The sequence below is a fragment of the Xiphophorus hellerii genome, chromosome 9 (genome assembly GCF_003331165.1).
Source record: "Xiphophorus hellerii strain 12219 chromosome 9, Xiphophorus_hellerii-4.1, whole genome shotgun sequence".
In the NCBI taxonomy this organism is placed as follows: domain Eukaryota; kingdom Metazoa; phylum Chordata; class Actinopteri; order Cyprinodontiformes; family Poeciliidae; genus Xiphophorus; species Xiphophorus hellerii.
Window position 1 is genome coordinate 21,716,127 of NC_045680.1, and position 18,096 is coordinate 21,734,222.

Sequence of the window (18,096 nt, forward strand, 5' to 3'; positions counted from 1 at the left end):
CGTGTGCCAGTGGGGGGGTGCAGGAGGAAGTGTCCAGGCACTCCCACCTGTAAATTCTTCTTAGCCATGCAAACTCCTGCCACCATCACGCTCAGACCCCCCATACCCAGAAAAATCCCAAGTACCATCAGTGGGACCGTTGCGTGGTACGCTGTCCCAGAGCTAAAGATCATGATTCCTCCGGAGGTCATCAGCAGGATGCCAAGACAGAGCAGCGTGCCGTGATGGATCGACATCTCAGGGGCTCCTGCCCTCCGCGGCTTGGTTTCTTCCTGTTCCCGCAGAAGAGAGGAGACGGATAAAGATCCGAGATTGTGCTTTGTGTGGGTGTGTGGGTGCGTGCGTGTGTGTGTGTGTGTGTTGGGGTGGGGTGGGTGGGAGTGGGAGTTCGACAGAGGCATAACAGGGGAGGCAACAACAAGAACCAGCAAACAGAAAGCAGATGGAATGTGAGCAACATGTAAATAATAAGTGCCAGACGCATCGATACCTGCAGGGAAACCGCGCTGGGAAAGCTTGACCATTACTCCTTCACAAGTGATCAACTCTGACTCCAAATCCCTGAAGAAGAAGAGGAAGAAGAAAAATCCGTGGAGAGCCGATTTATCCAGGCCAGTCCGAATTTCCAGCGAACCCCGCCGCGCCTCTCCCTCTCTCTCTCTCTCTCTCTCATACCCCGGCGGCTCTACCGCCTCTTCCCCCGCTGAATGCTCATATCGCCCGCTTGGTGTTTCTCCAGAGCCAGCAGCGTCGAAAAAAACCCTCTTCGATCAGAGTTGATGATGTCGCGGAGTGGGTTTCATCTGGTCACAGCAGCAGCAGAGGAAGAAGAAGAAGCGGCAGCTGCGATGGAGGAAGTGCTTTTATTTTTAATGAGGAAGGCTTTTTTTTTTTCACTGACGAGGAATTGAGGGCAGGCCGTCCACACACACACACACACCCCACACACACACACACACACGGTCTGAACATTGTCACTTGGCCGCTGTTTGGACAGGCTGTTTGCTGCACGGAGAGTTATAGCCGCAGTTAAAGATGAGCAGTTCCAGCTGGAGATGGAGCCGATCGGCCAGCCCGACCTGAAGCAGGCCGCAAATCAAGCGCTATATCTCTTTATTTGGGTTCTCATCTGTCCGCCTTAATAAACTTGTTGCCTGAGCAGAGGCGGTCGCACCAATAGGGTCCGCCCACCCCGGGCCCCACCAAGGCTTTTTTTTTTTGATGAAACAGTTAACTGGTCATAGTTGTAAACTTTTCTAAACTTGTAAATAAAAATAAAAGCCATGAAAACTATCTGTATTAAATCTAAAAAATAAAAACATCAGGGCTGCCTCTTCCATCCATGTGTTTTATTTAAAAAAAATTAATACACTCACATGATCTGACATAGATGTTCACGTTCTCAATAATAATAATAATAATAATAATCAGACACATTAAACATGCACACGCAGCAATTTTGTCTCTACTTTTGTGAATCCTGCAGGCTGCATTTATTGTGCTTGTTCAGTCAGAGATCAGAGGAGGGCAGTGCAGCTTCTTCCTTTACAATGAATAGTGCAACGTAGGGTGATGGCAGTATTATGCACTCAGTGTCAGTCATCCAGAAAACATCCTACAGTTTGTTTTTTTTGCCTGCTTCGACAAACCTTTTTTTTTTTCTTTTCACAATCGTAACTCCGTCTGAATCGTTTGTCTTATGACCTAGGATAATGGTTTCCAGTTGATGTTTTTAGCATTTGTGCAGAAACGAAGCACACATTCATATAAACAAGCAAACGATAAACATGACACGTACAAGTTAAAGTGGATACATGTGGAAACCGTTCAAGTTGTAGTTGAATGCCCCCAAGATAACGGAGAAACGAGTTCAGTGCAGCTGGAAGTCAATTCCCACGTCGCAACGTTGGAGATAAAAGCCTCTGAAAGAAGGCTGGAAAACTGATTCAAATTCAACCACTCTGGTGTCATTCTTTAAAATGGAAACAAAAAAACATGCGACCGCAATTGTGCAACAGCACATATTACCGGTTGTAATATTTAAAAGCAGAGGATGCTACGCCAAAGAAGGGCAGTGGTCTGTTGAGCACATGGAAGCACATATGGTCAGATGAGTCAGTGTTCCCAGGCTTCCAGCACAATGAGGAGGAGAATAAGCTTAGCACACAAATGGGGAAAAAAAACGAGGCAGGCATTTGTTCGAGATTTTTCTTTTTTTCACAAAAGAAAAAAAAAAAAAAAAGAGAAATGTGCAACTTTGCAGGTTAAAATGTTATTTAAAAAAATAGAATCAGTCAGCTGGGAAATCCCAGAAAGCAAGCGTGCACAAGTATTTGTTGAATACCTCTGCTGCTATAAGGCAATTGATGGAGGTCAACATCATTTCAGCTGCTGATGTTTTCCCCATCAAGCCCAAAGTGATTGTCAAAGCTCGGCACGTAAAGGTTTGCTAAAACTTCAAGGATGGTATTTACCTAGAAAACAACCGTTGGTCACACTTGTTTCTCTGAACTCCTGTGAATGTTGGTATTTCTCCATCACTGCCAACTCTTTTCAGTCAAAGTGTGACCAATGACCCTGTTGATTTGCTGTTGAAAAGCTGCAAATCAGAAAAAAAAACAACAATCTACTGTCACATGCGTCAAACCCTGTGCAACTGAGCCAGATGCTAAATTCTTTGTATCTTGAGATTGTTTCAATTTGATTTAAAGAGAGATTTTTTTTTAAAAAAAGGCAAGTTTCTTTGATTGGCGTTAATCAATATCTTTGGTTTTCTTTACATTCATTATTAAACATTTGATCTATGTGCTTCTGGAAGTCCTCAAACTGCACAGTTACTGATTTAAAGTGTAAGTGATAAGTGTGGTCAGTTTCAGCTTGGCTGTATATCCCCCTTTTACGCAAAAAAATATATATAGCCAAATCCACATACGAATGTTTTATGCGATGAAGATTAAAGATTTGGAATGGGTAAGCCAAAACCTAGAAGTGAACTTGACAGGAAGTGAGTTGGGTCGCCTCAAGGCGGCCGTGGACAATCTGAGAGACTCTGAAAATGTTAGCAGGATGAGAAGGTAGAGTGGGAAAATATTGGCAAGTCAAAATGTTGGACGCTGACAGACTTATGCAAAAGACTAAATGCTGAAACTGAGTCAAAACAAGCTTCAAATAATTACTTTAAAAGGCTTGGTTACACTTATGCAGCCAGAATATTGCATCTTTTATCGTTTTTCCACCCACTTCGAGGAAATCTGTTACTTTTTCAGTTCAATTGGGATGGCTATGTATCACATTGTATCTAGGAAAACACCGGACATTACATTATACACTACAAAATCTTGAAACTTTTTGCGTAGCCTTTTGAGATCCATTATTAGACTGGGAGAGGGATAAAATAAAACGTATAACCTCAAAATGTCCCCTTAAATCTAGCTCCAAAAGTGAATCAATCTCCGTTCTTCCCTACACGTTGTGGTTTTAGAACCATAGATTAAGCTTAAAAAAACAGTAACATAGCTTCAGTCAGAAAAGTTAAGGTCTGTAACTTCTTACTTTAACCATTTAAGCTGCGTCAAAACTCAGTGGTATGTATGATTGAGGCTTTGCCCCCTTTAAATGATTTAGCCTCATGCGAATAGAGGTGAACGGTCTTGGTTCATTAAAGCTTCTGGCTTCAGAATTGATATTTGGTGAAAAAGGCTTTTAAAAAAGAAAGAAATTCGGTAGGTATGTCACTATTAAATGGGTTACCTTTTGTTACCCAGCCATCATTAAAACTCACCTCATCGCTGTGTTTTGCTAAGCTAGGCTAACATGCTGTAGCTGCTTCTCAGTTCGTACTTATTTTGTAATAATATTATCTCCAATACATGTTTTATGATACAAATCATCCTAGAATGATCCCTAGAAAAACAATGTAGTACTCAGTTTGGAATGTAAGAATGATATTTAAGCTAGCTCAGGATTTGTTAGCAAATTGTTGAAATGTTGGCTTACATTGCTTTATTTTGCCCAAATTACCTCGAACTAGCTTTATCATGTTTGACGTATTTAATGTAGAAAAAAAAAACATGCAGTGAACTAGGGAGAAGTAGGCTTCAGATGAATCACGAAGGTAGGAGCTAGCATCAAATTTGTGCCCATTTTAGAAGAGAAGAGGACGTGTCACACCTCAAAGCTAATCTCTCTCGACTGTCCAAATAAGGGCTCTGTTGCCAGGTGTGTGTCTGAATATGCACGCCGCAGGTGCGTAGAGCTACAGGTGGTCTTGATGGCGACCTCGTACGGAGGCGGGGGTTCCAGCCACGGTGGAGGGCGAGGTGCTGGGCTTAACCCTCCACAGTCCATGGGTGGGTAGTCGAAATCTTCACCACGAGTAGCGTTCCTCTGGCTCTCCATTGTCCTACAGCCAGAAAAAGTAGTTTTGAGAACAATCGTGTGAAAGCAAACATAAACAGTAACGGTGCTTTTTTGATATACACGTCAAACTCGTTGACATTGCCAATAAGACAGGACTTGTACGAGTCTTCTCGTATAACTTTTCTTAAGTTCTCCTCTGTTCAGTGCACCCCAAAAATGTCCTCTAAGACTTAGGCATTAAAAACAATTGATTTTCCTGTTTGGTGAAATGCCCCTATTATGGTCCAGTTTTAGTTTTCTGGCAAAACCCACTAGATTTATAAAATGAACATTTCTTGTGTCTCAAAAGAGTGTGTGATGCTATCCACTCCAACCAGGTTCCCAGGGTCTTTGGATCACTGATCCTCCAGTGTACTTTCGACAGTGGGAACATGGTACTCTTCCACGTATTCTTCCTTTGGTTCCCACCGAAAATCCGAAGAGTTACCCGACCAAATCAAACCAATCGAGTTAAAAGTCGCAGTTTTAGCTCCAACTGATGTGACATAACCACCCCCTGACTTATGAAGATCAACATGCATCTGCTTTGCTTAAAACAGCATGTTCACTTATGTGTCCCATTTTAGAGAGTGACTACGAGAAATGCGCCTCTGCATCTGGTCCTATTTATAGCCCCGGGAAACAGGAAGTCATAGATCACGAATACATAAACCCTTGGATGAGTGGAAGTAGTATAGGTAAGAATGTTTTAATTAGTTATTCACTCTTTCGGAAGCATCAAGTAATGTTTTAAGATACCAGAAACAGCAATATTCAGAGGCAACACAGCCACAGGCTCAACAAGAACACACACACACACACCCCCACACACACACACACACACACAGATAGGATGCTTGAAACGATCCAACATTTGCAACATTTCTCAGCACGATGTTTGTGTTTTGTAGCGTGAACGAAGTGGTATTAGGGAGTGAACAGCCAGGCGGCAAATTTCATTACCTTGGCAAACTGAAATCTGAACCCTTATTGAAAGGGCAGCAGCAAACATGCCAAGACGTTTAAACAGCGATGCTTTTTTTTTTTTTACTCGTTGGATTCAACCAAAAGGCATAGTAAGTAAGTTAGATAATAAAATCAGTAGTCATAAAACAACAACCCATATTTATAATGACAGCATTTTTTTCCCCTTCTTCTTCGTTCACCCACCTGGGCAGAAACACGGACTGGGACTCTGGGAACCGAGTCAGCTGAGGAGAGAAGAGAGCATGGCTGGAGTAATTGGAGTAGTCGTTGTAAGGGTAATGGGGACAGTCCGGGTCGAAATCCCGCTGGTTGTAGGTCGCTACGTTTTTGCTGTTCATGGCCCAGAAGAGTCCCAGGATGAGCATGACCACCCCCAGCACCACGCAGCACAGCGAGAAAGCCTGCAGGCGGCTCTGGTAGGAGGCCAGGAAGGCTGTGGAGCCCCCGGTCACAATGAGGAAGGCTCCGACGAAGATTGTTCCGTGGTGCAGGGAAGGCATCTCCCCACAGGACTGCAACCTGTCTCTGAGCTCTCTGCTGGGCTGGGGCTGGCTGGACGGTGTCATTCACATGTAAACAGTAGCACAGAGCGCGGTCCCCCTGTGCACGCTGACGAAGACCAGAGATCCAAGCGATTTACAAGAAACCCCGACGAGACGAGTCCTTCTAAATCTCACTGTTTGGTCTCCATCACTTCCATCTCCATTAGTGCTGAAACACTGCCGATCATTTTTAGTCCATGTGTTTGTTCTCGCTCTTCTGTTCCAAATTGTTGGTTTGTTGCAAAACTTGAGGGAGGGGAGGGAAGTATAAAAGAAGAATGAAAATGTTGAAAGCTCTGATGGCTAATGTCGAGCAGCTGTGTGTTTATCATCAAGCCAGATGGACAAGAGGACGGCAGAGCCCATTAAGAAATCTTTACTGGCGCCCCACCCTCCCTCTAATGTGTCCGAAGGGTACCACTTTAGCCTGCGTGTGTGTCTGCAAGAGGGGATGAGAGACAGGAAGAGGGACAGAGGGTGAAAGAGTGCAGGTCGAAGCTATTTTTCTGAGCACAAATGGACGTAATGTAGAGAACAACTGGCTGTATTCTTCAGCAATGTGTGTCATGAAGCGTCATGACTCTGAACCCTAATTTAGTTTGAGAAATTTACAAAGTGCATCCTGTCTTAAATAAAGAGAAAATAAGTCCCACAATGCCTTGCAAGAGCATTTACACTCCAAGACGTTTTACATTTGTCAAGCTACTACCACCGACTTCAGCTTCGTTTTGCCGGGAATTTATTTGATAAGCAAACCAACACGAGGCTGTGCTGTGTTGAACCACCTTTCACCGCAGTCACTATGGCAGGTCTTCTGGACGTGGCTTTGCACAGCTGGACACATTACAGTCACAAAAACTCCAAGTGAATAAAATGAACATTTTAAGACTTTAATCTTTTTCTTCACCGATTCCCAAATTGTATACGACTAAAAAATGAGGAGAAAATGGTGGGAAAAGGATATAGTTGAAGCAACAATGCATTGCTTCAGATAGTGATGCTGCAGGTTGTCAAACTTTTTTGAAAACAGCCTTGACTCTCTGTTGCACTTTGCCTGTAAATTCGCCCCGCTCGCATGTGGGCAGATGGCGTGGTGTGAGAGGCCGTCTGCTTTATGATTGGCCAATCAGCAGACACGCTCTCTCTCTGCCACGCCCTACGGCCCAACGGTTAACCAATAGGATACAAACTGAGAGAACAAGCCCCGCCCTTTTCGGAATATCGACCAATCAGCCTTGAATAAAGGCGGAGCGTGAAGTACACCTACCTGATCAGGAGTCGGGAATCTTTAACCCCAGCTGAATTTTTTTTTTCCTTTTTTTTTTTAAAGTTTAAGCTCGGGTTTTGGCTGCAGCGTCCATCAGACCGGCTTCTGACCCGAGCTGACGCGATGAGTCCGCTATTGTATTTAGGAGCTCTGCTGGTTTTCTTCCTGCTCTGGATCAGAGTCAAAGGTCTGGATTACGTGATCGTCCACCAGCGCTGGATATTCGTGTGCTTGTTCTTACTGCCCCTCTCGGTTATATTCGATGTGTATTATTATGCGAGAGCGTGGCTCATTTTTAAGATGTGCTCGGCACCTAAACTGCATGACCAGCGCGTGCGGGACATCCAGCGACAGGTGAGCGAGGGCTACGTCATCATCTCGTCATCACAACATTCCGGCACAACACACTGCTGGATTTATATTCTCCTGATCTGAACTGCAGTAGCCATCACCGTGTATACAATATGCGTTTTGAATCAGAAAAAGCTTGTACGGGGGTTTGAACCAGGGGCGAACCAAGACTCAATGGGGCCCAGAGTAGAATGTAATTTGGGGGGGCAGGCACTTTCCGCCTAAGCTTTGATTTGATTTGACTTAGCTTGGCTGTGGGACTTATGTTCCTTTCTAGTTGCAAGTTGGAAAACTGGTCAAAGTTGCTGTTTGTTTTGGTGCTACCTCCATTAGCAATACATGCCAAAAATAAATAAATAAATGAATGCACTTCTCGTTATGTTATGACGTCAAATCACAGCAACATGCACAGATAGAACGCTATGTGTGTTACAGACTTAATGAGACGTATCAGAAGTGTTTATACTTGCAGCTTTCATTATGTTTTGTGTGTGCTGCAGCCATATTGGATTCTAAGCTTGAGTGTGATTGGTGATTTCCTTCTTTCCTAATCAGAATCCGGATTTTAGAGGGGATCCTTGTTTTATTTCCAAGTACAATATTTGACTTGCCAGTGCAAATACAACTCGGTTAAAGGAGATTCATTGGGAGTTTCAAAATGTTATGTTTTGTTTACAAGCAACGATTGGTAAAATATTAACCCATTCTTGCTTTAAATTGCTGATCAACTATCACATTGTGAATTAAATTTTATTATTGAATTAGCGCTGATATGGTTACGCCAACTTTATGACGGTTTTTCTTTGTGTCCTAAATACACCATTAACGCAAATTAAATTGCTCTAAAGCCTCCATACCAGCAGGGGGCACTAAGCAGCTGCAATTCCTGCACATTCCCCAGCATTGCGTGACTTGGAACATTTATATCCTTTAAATTTAATGCCTAAGATTTACAGTATATAAGTAGATTTCCCTATATAGTACACTATATAATGTACTGCAAAAATACTCGTATTCTGTGTCAAACACAGGTACGTGAGTGGAGGAAGAACGGCGGTGGGACCTACATGTGTACCGGTCGACCCGGCTGGCTCACCGTGTCCCTCAGAGTGGGAAAATACAAGAAGACCCACAAGAACATTATGATCAATATGATGGACATTCTGGAGGTGGACACAAAGAGGCAGGTAGGAGAAACCAGGAGACAAGAAGCTGGACGTCGCAGGCGATTATTATTTTTCCCTCCATGCGCTCAGATTAGTTTAACTCCCGAAGCTCCCTGTAATCAACATGTTGACTCATTACACAACTTGTCTTTCCTGAACATTTTCTCTATTCTTAGGTGTAATTCTTTGAGCAGACATACCTCTAAGCATTTAGAAATTGTTAAGGTCAATTTGATTCTTCCAGATATCATACCTTGTTTCAATAGATTTTTTTTTTCTTCCCCTTCATGTCACAGAATTCAATGTTGTGTTTTTGAGGTGTTGCCGTAGAAAACATTGGCAGATTACTAAAGTTTTCTCTGATGTTCTGAATTAACATTAACAAAATCATGACCTTATTAAAAATAATCCTTAAAGGCATAGTAGTTATAGTAACAAAATAGCATTGTGCTAATAGGTACTTTTAGATGCTTTTGACCTGAAACAAAGAAATGTTGATCTGATTTAATGTCAAACAGTGAGAAGAAAAGGACATATTTTGTCAAAAAAAAAAAAAAGGTTTTTTGACAAACAATAACTTCAAAGAGTTAGTTTTTTACTCATGAGTGTCTCATGTACAGGTGGTGCGAGTGGAGCCTCTGGCCAACATGGGTCAAGTGACCGCTCTCCTGAACTCCATCGGCTGGACGCTGCCGGTGCTGCCGGAGCTGGACGATCTCACAGTGGGTGAGGCGAGCGCACGTCAGATTATTTTTAGGGTTCATCATCTCAGTGTTGCTTCATTTCTCTCTCCCCGCTTTCCTAAAAGTAGAAAACCCATCCGTCATCGCGCTGTGATTTCCACAGCTTGTGCGCGAGATGGAGATCTGCAAACCCTCCATCAATCAGTGCGTCCTGTTCAGAGCCACGGCTGCTCCTCTAATTGCGTTAGAAGGGGGGAGGGAGGAGTTCTGGCGTTGCAGCTCGGAAGATGAAACCCGGAGGAAATGGCCGCAGCAGCGTGGAAGCACCCCTGGATAGAGTTTCATAATGGATTTCCTGATGCCATAATCTACGCATCAGCGATCTAATGTTTTCCCATCAGGCCGTGCTACATTCATTTATCCCGCTGTCCACAGACCAACGCGCTCGCAGCAGGCGAATGCTGTTATCTGCTCGTCTGTTTGGCCCCCCTGTTGCTCTCACCCGGGCAGAAATTCAATTACCGTAGAGCATTTTGTTTTTGTTTTTTTTTCCTTTCTCAGGTGGGCTGGTGATGGGCACAGGCATCGAGTCTTCCTCCCACGTTTATGGGCTTTTTCAACACATATGTGTCGCGTACGAGCTGGTCCTTGCTGACGGCAGCTTGGTGCGCTGCACAGAGGCAAGTACTGCATCGGTTTGAGTCCAAGGGCCCTAAATCCTACAGCAGACCAGGCGTTCAGAGGGAAAACATTTGGCTTAGATAATGTTTTTGTTATTGCATCACACATTTATGAGCTTTGGTCACAAAAAACCCCATTTGAGGTCAAAATTATAGCTATTTAATACCTGTATGTCTTATATCAGACATTTTTTTTCCTTTTTTTTTTTTTTTTTAGAAAGCTGACAGAGCGTCCTATGGCAGTCTGAGAGCAATAATAATAATAAAAACTAGGGCTGCAATTAACAATTACTTTCAGGATTGATTGATTGATTAATCGATTGTTCTGATGATTAATCTGATTTTAAAAATTTACACAATCTCCCAATTTTTTTTGTTCAAGTCTTTTTTTAATACAATATTAGAATTACGTTAAAGATGCAAATAAATAAGAAAATATTTGTCTTCTTAGGGTTAGGGATAAGGTACGGTTTATTGAATTTTATTGCCTAAAATTTAATAAAGCAGCATTGCTTTTAGTGAATGCGTGATCATTTGTATCTTCAAAACACGTCTAACATCAACATGTGAAAGGTTCAGCCCTTTGTGCTTATTGACTTAATGTCAATACAGTGTCGGGCTAATTTTTTAAAATTTTTTTGGATGAACCAATTAATAATTTGATAGGAAAAGGTGCCTAATGGCAGATGCTTATTTACAGAATTTGAACCAGGTGAAGCTAAAAGTATGCCACTCGAGAATAAAACACATTTACAGACAGAGATGGTTTTTTTTTTTTCTTTCTCTTAAATTAAAAATGTGTGTATTTTTGTGATGCTTTGAGCTTATGAATGTTTTTCTTCCAGGAAATGGTCTTTTTAAAAAATCTGTATACTTGATTACTGCATTAGTTGACGATTATTTCAATAATCATTTCATCGTGATTGATCCTATTAATCGTTTCAGCCCTAAAAATAACACCGATGTGGTTTAACGTTAGACATTTAAAAGATAAAAATAATAAGCAAGGCAGATCTGTGTATCCTTCGCAACATTTTGTTGGGGTGCGACCAATTTATCCTGATGAGATTTTACGTGATGGACCTTCACATCACACCAAATGAAGCACAAGTTGGATGTAGAATAATATTTTTTCTAATTAAAAAAATCTGAAAAGTGCGGCATGTGTTTGTATTCAATGGAAGACCGTTTTTCTTGGCAACATGTCTCAGGCTGAGTCAGACTGGAGGGAGAAGGTTTGCAAACATCAAATCTTGCCACAGATTCTTGATTAGATTTGAGTCTGTTCTTTGACTAGGCCATTTAAACACACATAAACAGCTATGCTGTTGATGTGCACAAATAAACAGCGTGGTTGTAATGTGACAACATGTGAAGTGGTGAAAGGAGTGCGCATTCTTTCCCGAGACAACGTGGGTTTTTGCTTTTCCCCAAACAGGAGGAGAACTCTGACCTGTTCCACGCCGTGCCCTGGTCCTGTGGCACTCTGGGATTCCTGGTCGCAGCGGAGATTAAAATAGTCCCGGCGAGGTCCTGGGTGAAGCTGCGCTACGAGCCCGTCAGAGGCCTGGAGAACATCTGCCGACGCTTCGCCGAGGCGTCCGCCGACAAGCGGAACACGTTCGTCGAGGGCATCCAGTACAGCCTGGACTCGGCCGTCGTCATGACGGGAACCATGATCGACCACGCGGAGCCGGACAAGGTGAGGCGCTGGCGTCGGCGGGTCCGCCGTCCCGTCTTTGACCGCGTCTGATGTCGGATCTTCCTCCTGGACACCAGATCAACAGAATCGGCCTGCACTTCAAACCCTGGTTCTTTAAGCACGTGGAGAGCTACCTGAGAGGAGGCTACAGCGGAGTGGAGTTCGTCCCTCTGAGGCAGTACTATCACCGACACACGCGCAGCATCTTCTGGGAGCTTCAGGTACACACACATGCACATCGCCTGTCACTTTTTAGCATTGGGCTGCTAACGTCAACATCGTAGCCCCACCTTTAGCTTCATCGCATCACATCGATAATGGATAAGACGAGGGCTCACACAATTAATCAGATTAATCGTGACAAATAAATAATCGTAAAGTAATTTAGTAATCGATCAATTGTTAACTAGATTATTCAGACTCTAAATAAGGCCACTTGCTGAAGAACACCATATAAGCAACAGTAATTGTTGCTTTTGTATATATATATACTGTATATTACATTTGCAAAGCTCCTCAAGTGGCATAGGTTTAGCTCCACCCGGTTCAATTTAACTAAAGGAATGCTATATTATTGCATTTTAGGCCAAAAAATTTTTTATTTGAATTGAGTTATTTGTTTATTTGATCTTTTTATGTATTTCTAAGATTTCATAAAACAGGCTTAAGCTGATCAGTGAAAAATCTGTACTGTGTGTCACTTTTTATTCCAATGATTTGATTAGTCATCAGAGTAACAGATGGAATAATCAATTAGTAAAATAACCGTTAGTTGCCGCCCTACTGAAGACCTCACAGCCGAAATTTTCACACGGAATCGTCTAACCTTTCTGCCAGAATCTTGTTCTTAATCGCTGTTCAACGTTTTCAACAGGATCTGAAAATCCGGGTGAGTCAGCCACCGGTGAGAACATGGTTCTCTGCTGCCTGATCCTCCGGTTTAAATCCAACACATCCTCCCACTATCAGCTTGTAATCAAAGAAAATAATATTGACTGTAAAGCTGCTCATTTACTATTTTCATGTCGTAAGGCTAAAGCTGTTTTGTTGGAAAATAAAATAAAAAGTGGACCACATGACACTTTTCCCACAGGGACAGAGTTCAAACTGCTTCTCTGTTTCTTAAAGGGAAATTTCAGGATTTTTGAGTCGAGGTGAAAAAGTGAGAAATCCCTGTCTGTCCTGGTGTCACTGAGTTGACTATTTACTATTAATAATTCACCGCCCAAACATCCTGAGCTAAGCTCATAGTTTTGTTTGAAATGAAGTTTTATTTAGATTATTATGATGTCGTTCGCCAATTAGCCTATTGATTATGTCATTTCTCAGTACTCGCAACCTGACCTTCACTGCAAATGTAGCAAATTTCCAAAGCAACCCCATTTCAAATATTAAAAATGTTTTCATCATCAGAAAGCAAAATGAATCTAAGCATTTGAAGGAGTCCATTACCACTCCATTAGTGGTTTTCTAAGCCACTATATGGTTGGTATACCTCCTTAATAAATCAATGTCTGCCTTTTTGAAATCCTGTCTGCTGGAAAAAAAAAATTAACTCACATATAGAAAACTATGAGTGCTGTTATTCCAGGTGTACTTACCTGAGGAAACAGAAGCAGCAAAATGCACCGAGAAGCATCTTACTGGAAAAAGTCTCGGCTGCTGCTGAAAAAACTCACCTGGAGGCCTCAAAATCAATGACTTTATCCTTTTAGTTTTTATACTTAGGACATGAGTCTTTATTGTTCCCCTTAAATAGTAGACGAAGGCGTGGTAGTAAAGTTTAAAGTGAGGGGAGAGGCATATATTACCGATAACAGAGAGACTTTGTGTCTGTGTGTGTGTCTACCTCTGAGTTGTGCCTGTGTCAGCACACCCATATTTTTTGCTTTTTACAACACTTGTACTTAAGATGGTTATTTTCTACTTTACATACCCAGCTGTGTGAACGTTTCACGTAGGAAGGTTATTGGTGACGCACCGCCTCCAACCTACTTTTCCCATGTAAATATTCCAGTTTTGGTGTAGATAACCGGTCAGTGCAAATGTGACGTCAGTTTATAGGTTCATAAAAAAGCTGTGGCATTAACCTCTGTGATGTATTTGAGAGTGAAGCTGTTTTGAGATGATAGGAACACAATTCGGTCTTGGCTCCTCTTGAACCAGCCGTGAGCTTCACCCTCTGGGATCTGCACCGAATGAAGAGAGCCAGCTACTGTTTAATAGTACAGAGCTGCAACCAATGATCATTTTAGTAATCAATTAATATTTCATCAATTGATTATTCTGATAATTAATTCATTAATCGGATAAAATATTAGCACATTCTGCAGAATTTCCATTTAGGCCTTTTCATACAATTGAAGTGCATTAAATGCATTAAAATACACCAATAAACAATGCGGTGCCTTTTTTTAAAAAAAAAATAAGAAAGCAAACATTTTATTGCCTAAAATGCAATAACAAAATTTCTTTAGGGTTCGCTTGATCATTTGTAGCAAAGGATGCACCTGCAGCAAAAAACACTTCTGACATCATTAACGTGTAAAAAGCTGACCTTCCTGCTTGACTTGGCAACAATGTAGAGTAGTACTAATCTGTTGATTTATTTATTTTTTCTTTAGAAAAAGTTTCTAAATGGGAGATTTTTTCCCCCCTACAGGCCTTTAACTGGGTGAAGCTAAAAGCTTTGCCACTTGAGGAGTTCTGGGTACAATGTATTTACAGACAAAGGATTTTTAAATTGAATCTTAAATGTAAAATGCATATATTTTTTGTACAGTTTTCACTATTTACTGCTGTGGGCATGTTGTTGTTTCACTAAATTGCCTTTTTTTTTATGTCTGTATGTCACAACCAAAGATTAATCGATTACTAAATTAATTCACAATTATCTCAGTAATCGATTAATCTGATCAATTGTTCCAGCCCAACTCATATACTACTTGTTTACTTTTAACATAACCTAATGTCCTGAATCTATCCCTTAAGGCCTTCAAATCTCTTTGTCTCTTTGTAATTTAAACAGTTATTATTAATGGATAATTTTGTCAGCCTATTTTGGAGGGCCATCCGTCCAGCTTATAGAATCCAGACGTTTAGGGCCTCACAAAGACAATAATGAGACTCTTATTAACCATAAACTGATGTACAGGTCCACCCAGTCACACAGAATCCCTGTTTCCAGGAGCTTAGACTATTTTAACAACTCCCCTGCTCACTTCCCCCTAGTTTCCTAAAGCTCTAATGCTCCACCAGTCACACAGTCACAAACACACACCGTGCACACACCCCATTAGCCATTAGTGAGAATAGCCTGACAGTGGTGTTTTCAGTAACAGTAAATGGCCTGATGAATTATGCATAGTTCTGGTTTGACAGATGCCTAAGGTAGAGTCCTCTGAGCATTAGTCTGCTACCTTTTTATTTTCATTTATTTACTTTTTTTTTTAAGGCGCTTGTCTCTGTTTACATTTCACTTGGAATGCAGACAGAAATAGGACAGTCTGTGATGGAAATCATCCAGGTGTTGAATTTGATAGCCTCAGACAGAAGTTGTTGTTGTTTTTGTTTTTGCGCTGCCCTCTGGTGGAAATTTAGGAAAACTGAAGAAGATTGCGTAGGACAGAAAAACCCATAGACTCACCGCTTTAAGAGTTTGTTCTTGTGGGCGTGTGTATGAATGAATCAAATAAATCTCCAGTAGTCTGCTTTACAAGGGAGTGGTTCAGGTATAACGAAACATATGAACATGAGTGTGTGGTTTTACACTCATGTAAAACCAAGAATTAGCTTTACCTTTAGAGGAAATCTTCAAGTGGACGCTGACTGCTTCTCTTATCTGAGATGCTAACACTGACATATGAGCTTCTCAGCTCTGATTTGACTCAAAAGTTAATATGAACTTGTTTTTTTATTATTTTTATTTTTTTTAAAACCAATTTCAAAACCAGCTTTGTAGCGAGTTTGGAGTCGTTGTAACATCTAAAAGTTTTCCAGCTGAAACACGCTGAAATTTATGGGCTGCGCTTAAAAGCCAGATCCCTTCTGAAAACCCAACCCATCGAAATGAACTACCGCCATTTCTGCCAAGAAGGGTGATCGGATATCCGACCAGAATTATCCCAGAAGCTTGTAGACGATTACAAGAAATATTAAAGTCAAGGTGCAGCTTGCAGAAGGACAACATTTTCGTGAGGTTGTATGTGTAGTTTCGAGGTGGTTTGTATAATTATGACCCTGTGTGGATTGGAAGGTAATTCACGATAACGACTGAAGTCAATTGTCTTGTATTTATTTCACCCATTGAAAAAAAACCACATTGTTAGAAGCTAATGATTGTTACCTTCCAGCTTCTGATCGTAGCCCCTAAAAGCCAAAATAAACCTTTGGCAGCTAAACTTTTAGACAAAAAATATCCAATAACACAGCTCAAAGCTATTGTTGCCTGTGCCTCTTTTACAGGACATCATCCCATTTGGCAACAACCCCGTGTTCCGCTGGCTTTTTGGATGGATGGTTCCTCCTAAGATCTCTCTGCTGAAACTCACCCAGGGAGAAACCATTAGACGGCTGTACGAGCAGCACCACGTGGTCCAGGATATGCTGGTACCCATGAAGCATCTGCAGGCGGCCATCACTCGCTTTCACCAGGAAATCAATGTGAGACTCAAATTATTGATCGGCGTGTCACGTTGCACTCTGTTCATGATGAACTGCGTCTCGCTTGAATCATGAGAGTGACTTGTGCTTTTTCTTTTTTCTTTTCTTGTTCTTTTTTTTTTTTTTCCTCCCCAGGTTTACCCGCTGTGGCTGTGCCCGTTCCTGCTGCCGCCCGGCAGAGGGATGGTCCACCCCAAGGCCCAGCAGGAGGAGGAGCTGTACGTGGACATCGGCGCGTACGGCGAGCCGAAGGTCAAACATTTCGAAGCCAAGGCGTCGACGCGTCAGCTGGAGAAGTTTGTCAGAGAAGTGCATGGGTAAGCCTCCTGTCTGAAAACCAAAACTTGAAACGCACGCGACCAGGGCTGAAACGATTAATCGGATTAATCGTGATTATTGAAGTAATCGTCAACTAATTTAGTAATCAATTAATTGTTAACTGGATTAAACGTTAATACCATTTGCTGAAAGGACAACATACATAAACATAAGAAAAGAAATTAAATTGTACATTTGCATTGAAGATAAAAAGAAAAAAAAATCTTTCTTATTCAGAACTCCTCAAGTGGCTGTTTTAGCTTAGGGTTCTCCTGTTATGCACCGTTTTCTATCCAATTATTGAATGGATAATTGGATGCAAAAATTGATCAATTTATAATATTGTCTAAAAAATCCTAAAGTAGTTACATGAAAAATCTTCAGTGTGCCAATTTTCCTCATGCGATTAATCGATTCATCGTCTAAATAATCTAAAATAATCGATAGTTACATGTAACACCTTGTGACATTCTGTTGTTGCATTTCAAATGCTCCTCTCCAGGTTCCAGATGCTGTATGCGGATGTGTACATGGATCGAGAGGAGTTTTGGGAGATGTTCGATGGACAGCTGTACCACAAACTAAGAGCCGAGCTGGGCTGTAAGGAAGCTTTCCCTGAAGTTTACGATAAAATCTGCAAATCTGCCCGCCACTGAGCCTGAGTTCTCTTCTGCTCTCCGGTCTGTTATCCCACGCCAGCGGTACACCACGGTGCTGTGCACCACTGAAACCAGCTACTCTTCTTAGAATGGTTCAACCAAAACAAACTTCCTGCACATGAGAATACACCTTTCATTGTTGAACCACTATCTTTTACACTTTAGTTCTTATTTTGGTACAGTGACGAACTTCTTGTACAACATGAAAAAAAGGCATGACTATTTTTGATGAGTTTTTGTCATTAAAATCCTTTCTTTGCAGAGCCTATTTGGATACATAATTAAATAAATTTCATTACATGGTTTCTATCATGATAATAAAGATTATTATGATTATTATTAAATCTCATTTTTATCTTAAAATTTAATGTTTGGCAATATTTCCTTATGTGTTTTAAACTCCTAACAGCTCCTGGTAATTGATTGTCGAAATCACAAATAAAAATATATTTTATAATAAAGTTAATTCTCCTCCTTTGGTGACATCATAATCATATTTACTCTTTTTCTTTTTTGTAAATTTGAATTAGTCTATTTTATAAAAAAAAATAATGACAGACTAAGAACAAGTCCATTTGAGAAGCTTTAATGACTGGTGGTCGGTTCATTTCGACTACTAGCAAAAAAAAGACAGTAACCGGATGACACGACAGGGGGCGGTAATGCAACATGATTGGATTA

General features: G+C 41.4%; 2 protein-coding genes across 2 annotated transcripts; one reads left to right on the forward strand and one right to left on the reverse strand.

The window, feature by feature from the left end:
* Positions 1 to 1,328: 1,328 nt before the first annotated feature.
* On the reverse strand, positions 1,329 to 6,249 carry LOC116725491 (uncharacterized). Its single transcript, XM_032571572.1, has 2 exons — positions 5,569 to 6,249; positions 1,329 to 4,402 (listed from the first exon to the last, which is right to left on the reverse strand). Exons 1-2 carry the CDS (start codon positions 5,949 to 5,951, stop codon positions 4,165 to 4,167), a joined length of 621 nt encoding a protein of 206 aa, XP_032427463.1. The 5' UTR covers positions 5,952 to 6,249; the 3' UTR covers positions 1,329 to 4,164.
* A 937-nt stretch (positions 6,250 to 7,186) lies between these two features.
* On the forward strand, positions 7,187 to 17,683 carry dhcr24 (24-dehydrocholesterol reductase). Its single transcript, XM_032571568.1, has 9 exons — positions 7,187 to 7,548; positions 8,577 to 8,732; positions 9,332 to 9,437; positions 9,956 to 10,074; positions 11,513 to 11,776; positions 11,854 to 11,997; positions 16,241 to 16,438; positions 16,574 to 16,755; positions 17,259 to 17,683. Exons 1-9 carry the CDS (start codon positions 7,318 to 7,320, stop codon positions 17,410 to 17,412), a joined length of 1,554 nt encoding a protein of 517 aa, XP_032427459.1. The 5' UTR covers positions 7,187 to 7,317; the 3' UTR covers positions 17,413 to 17,683.
* Positions 17,684 to 18,096: the final 413 nt, after the last annotated feature.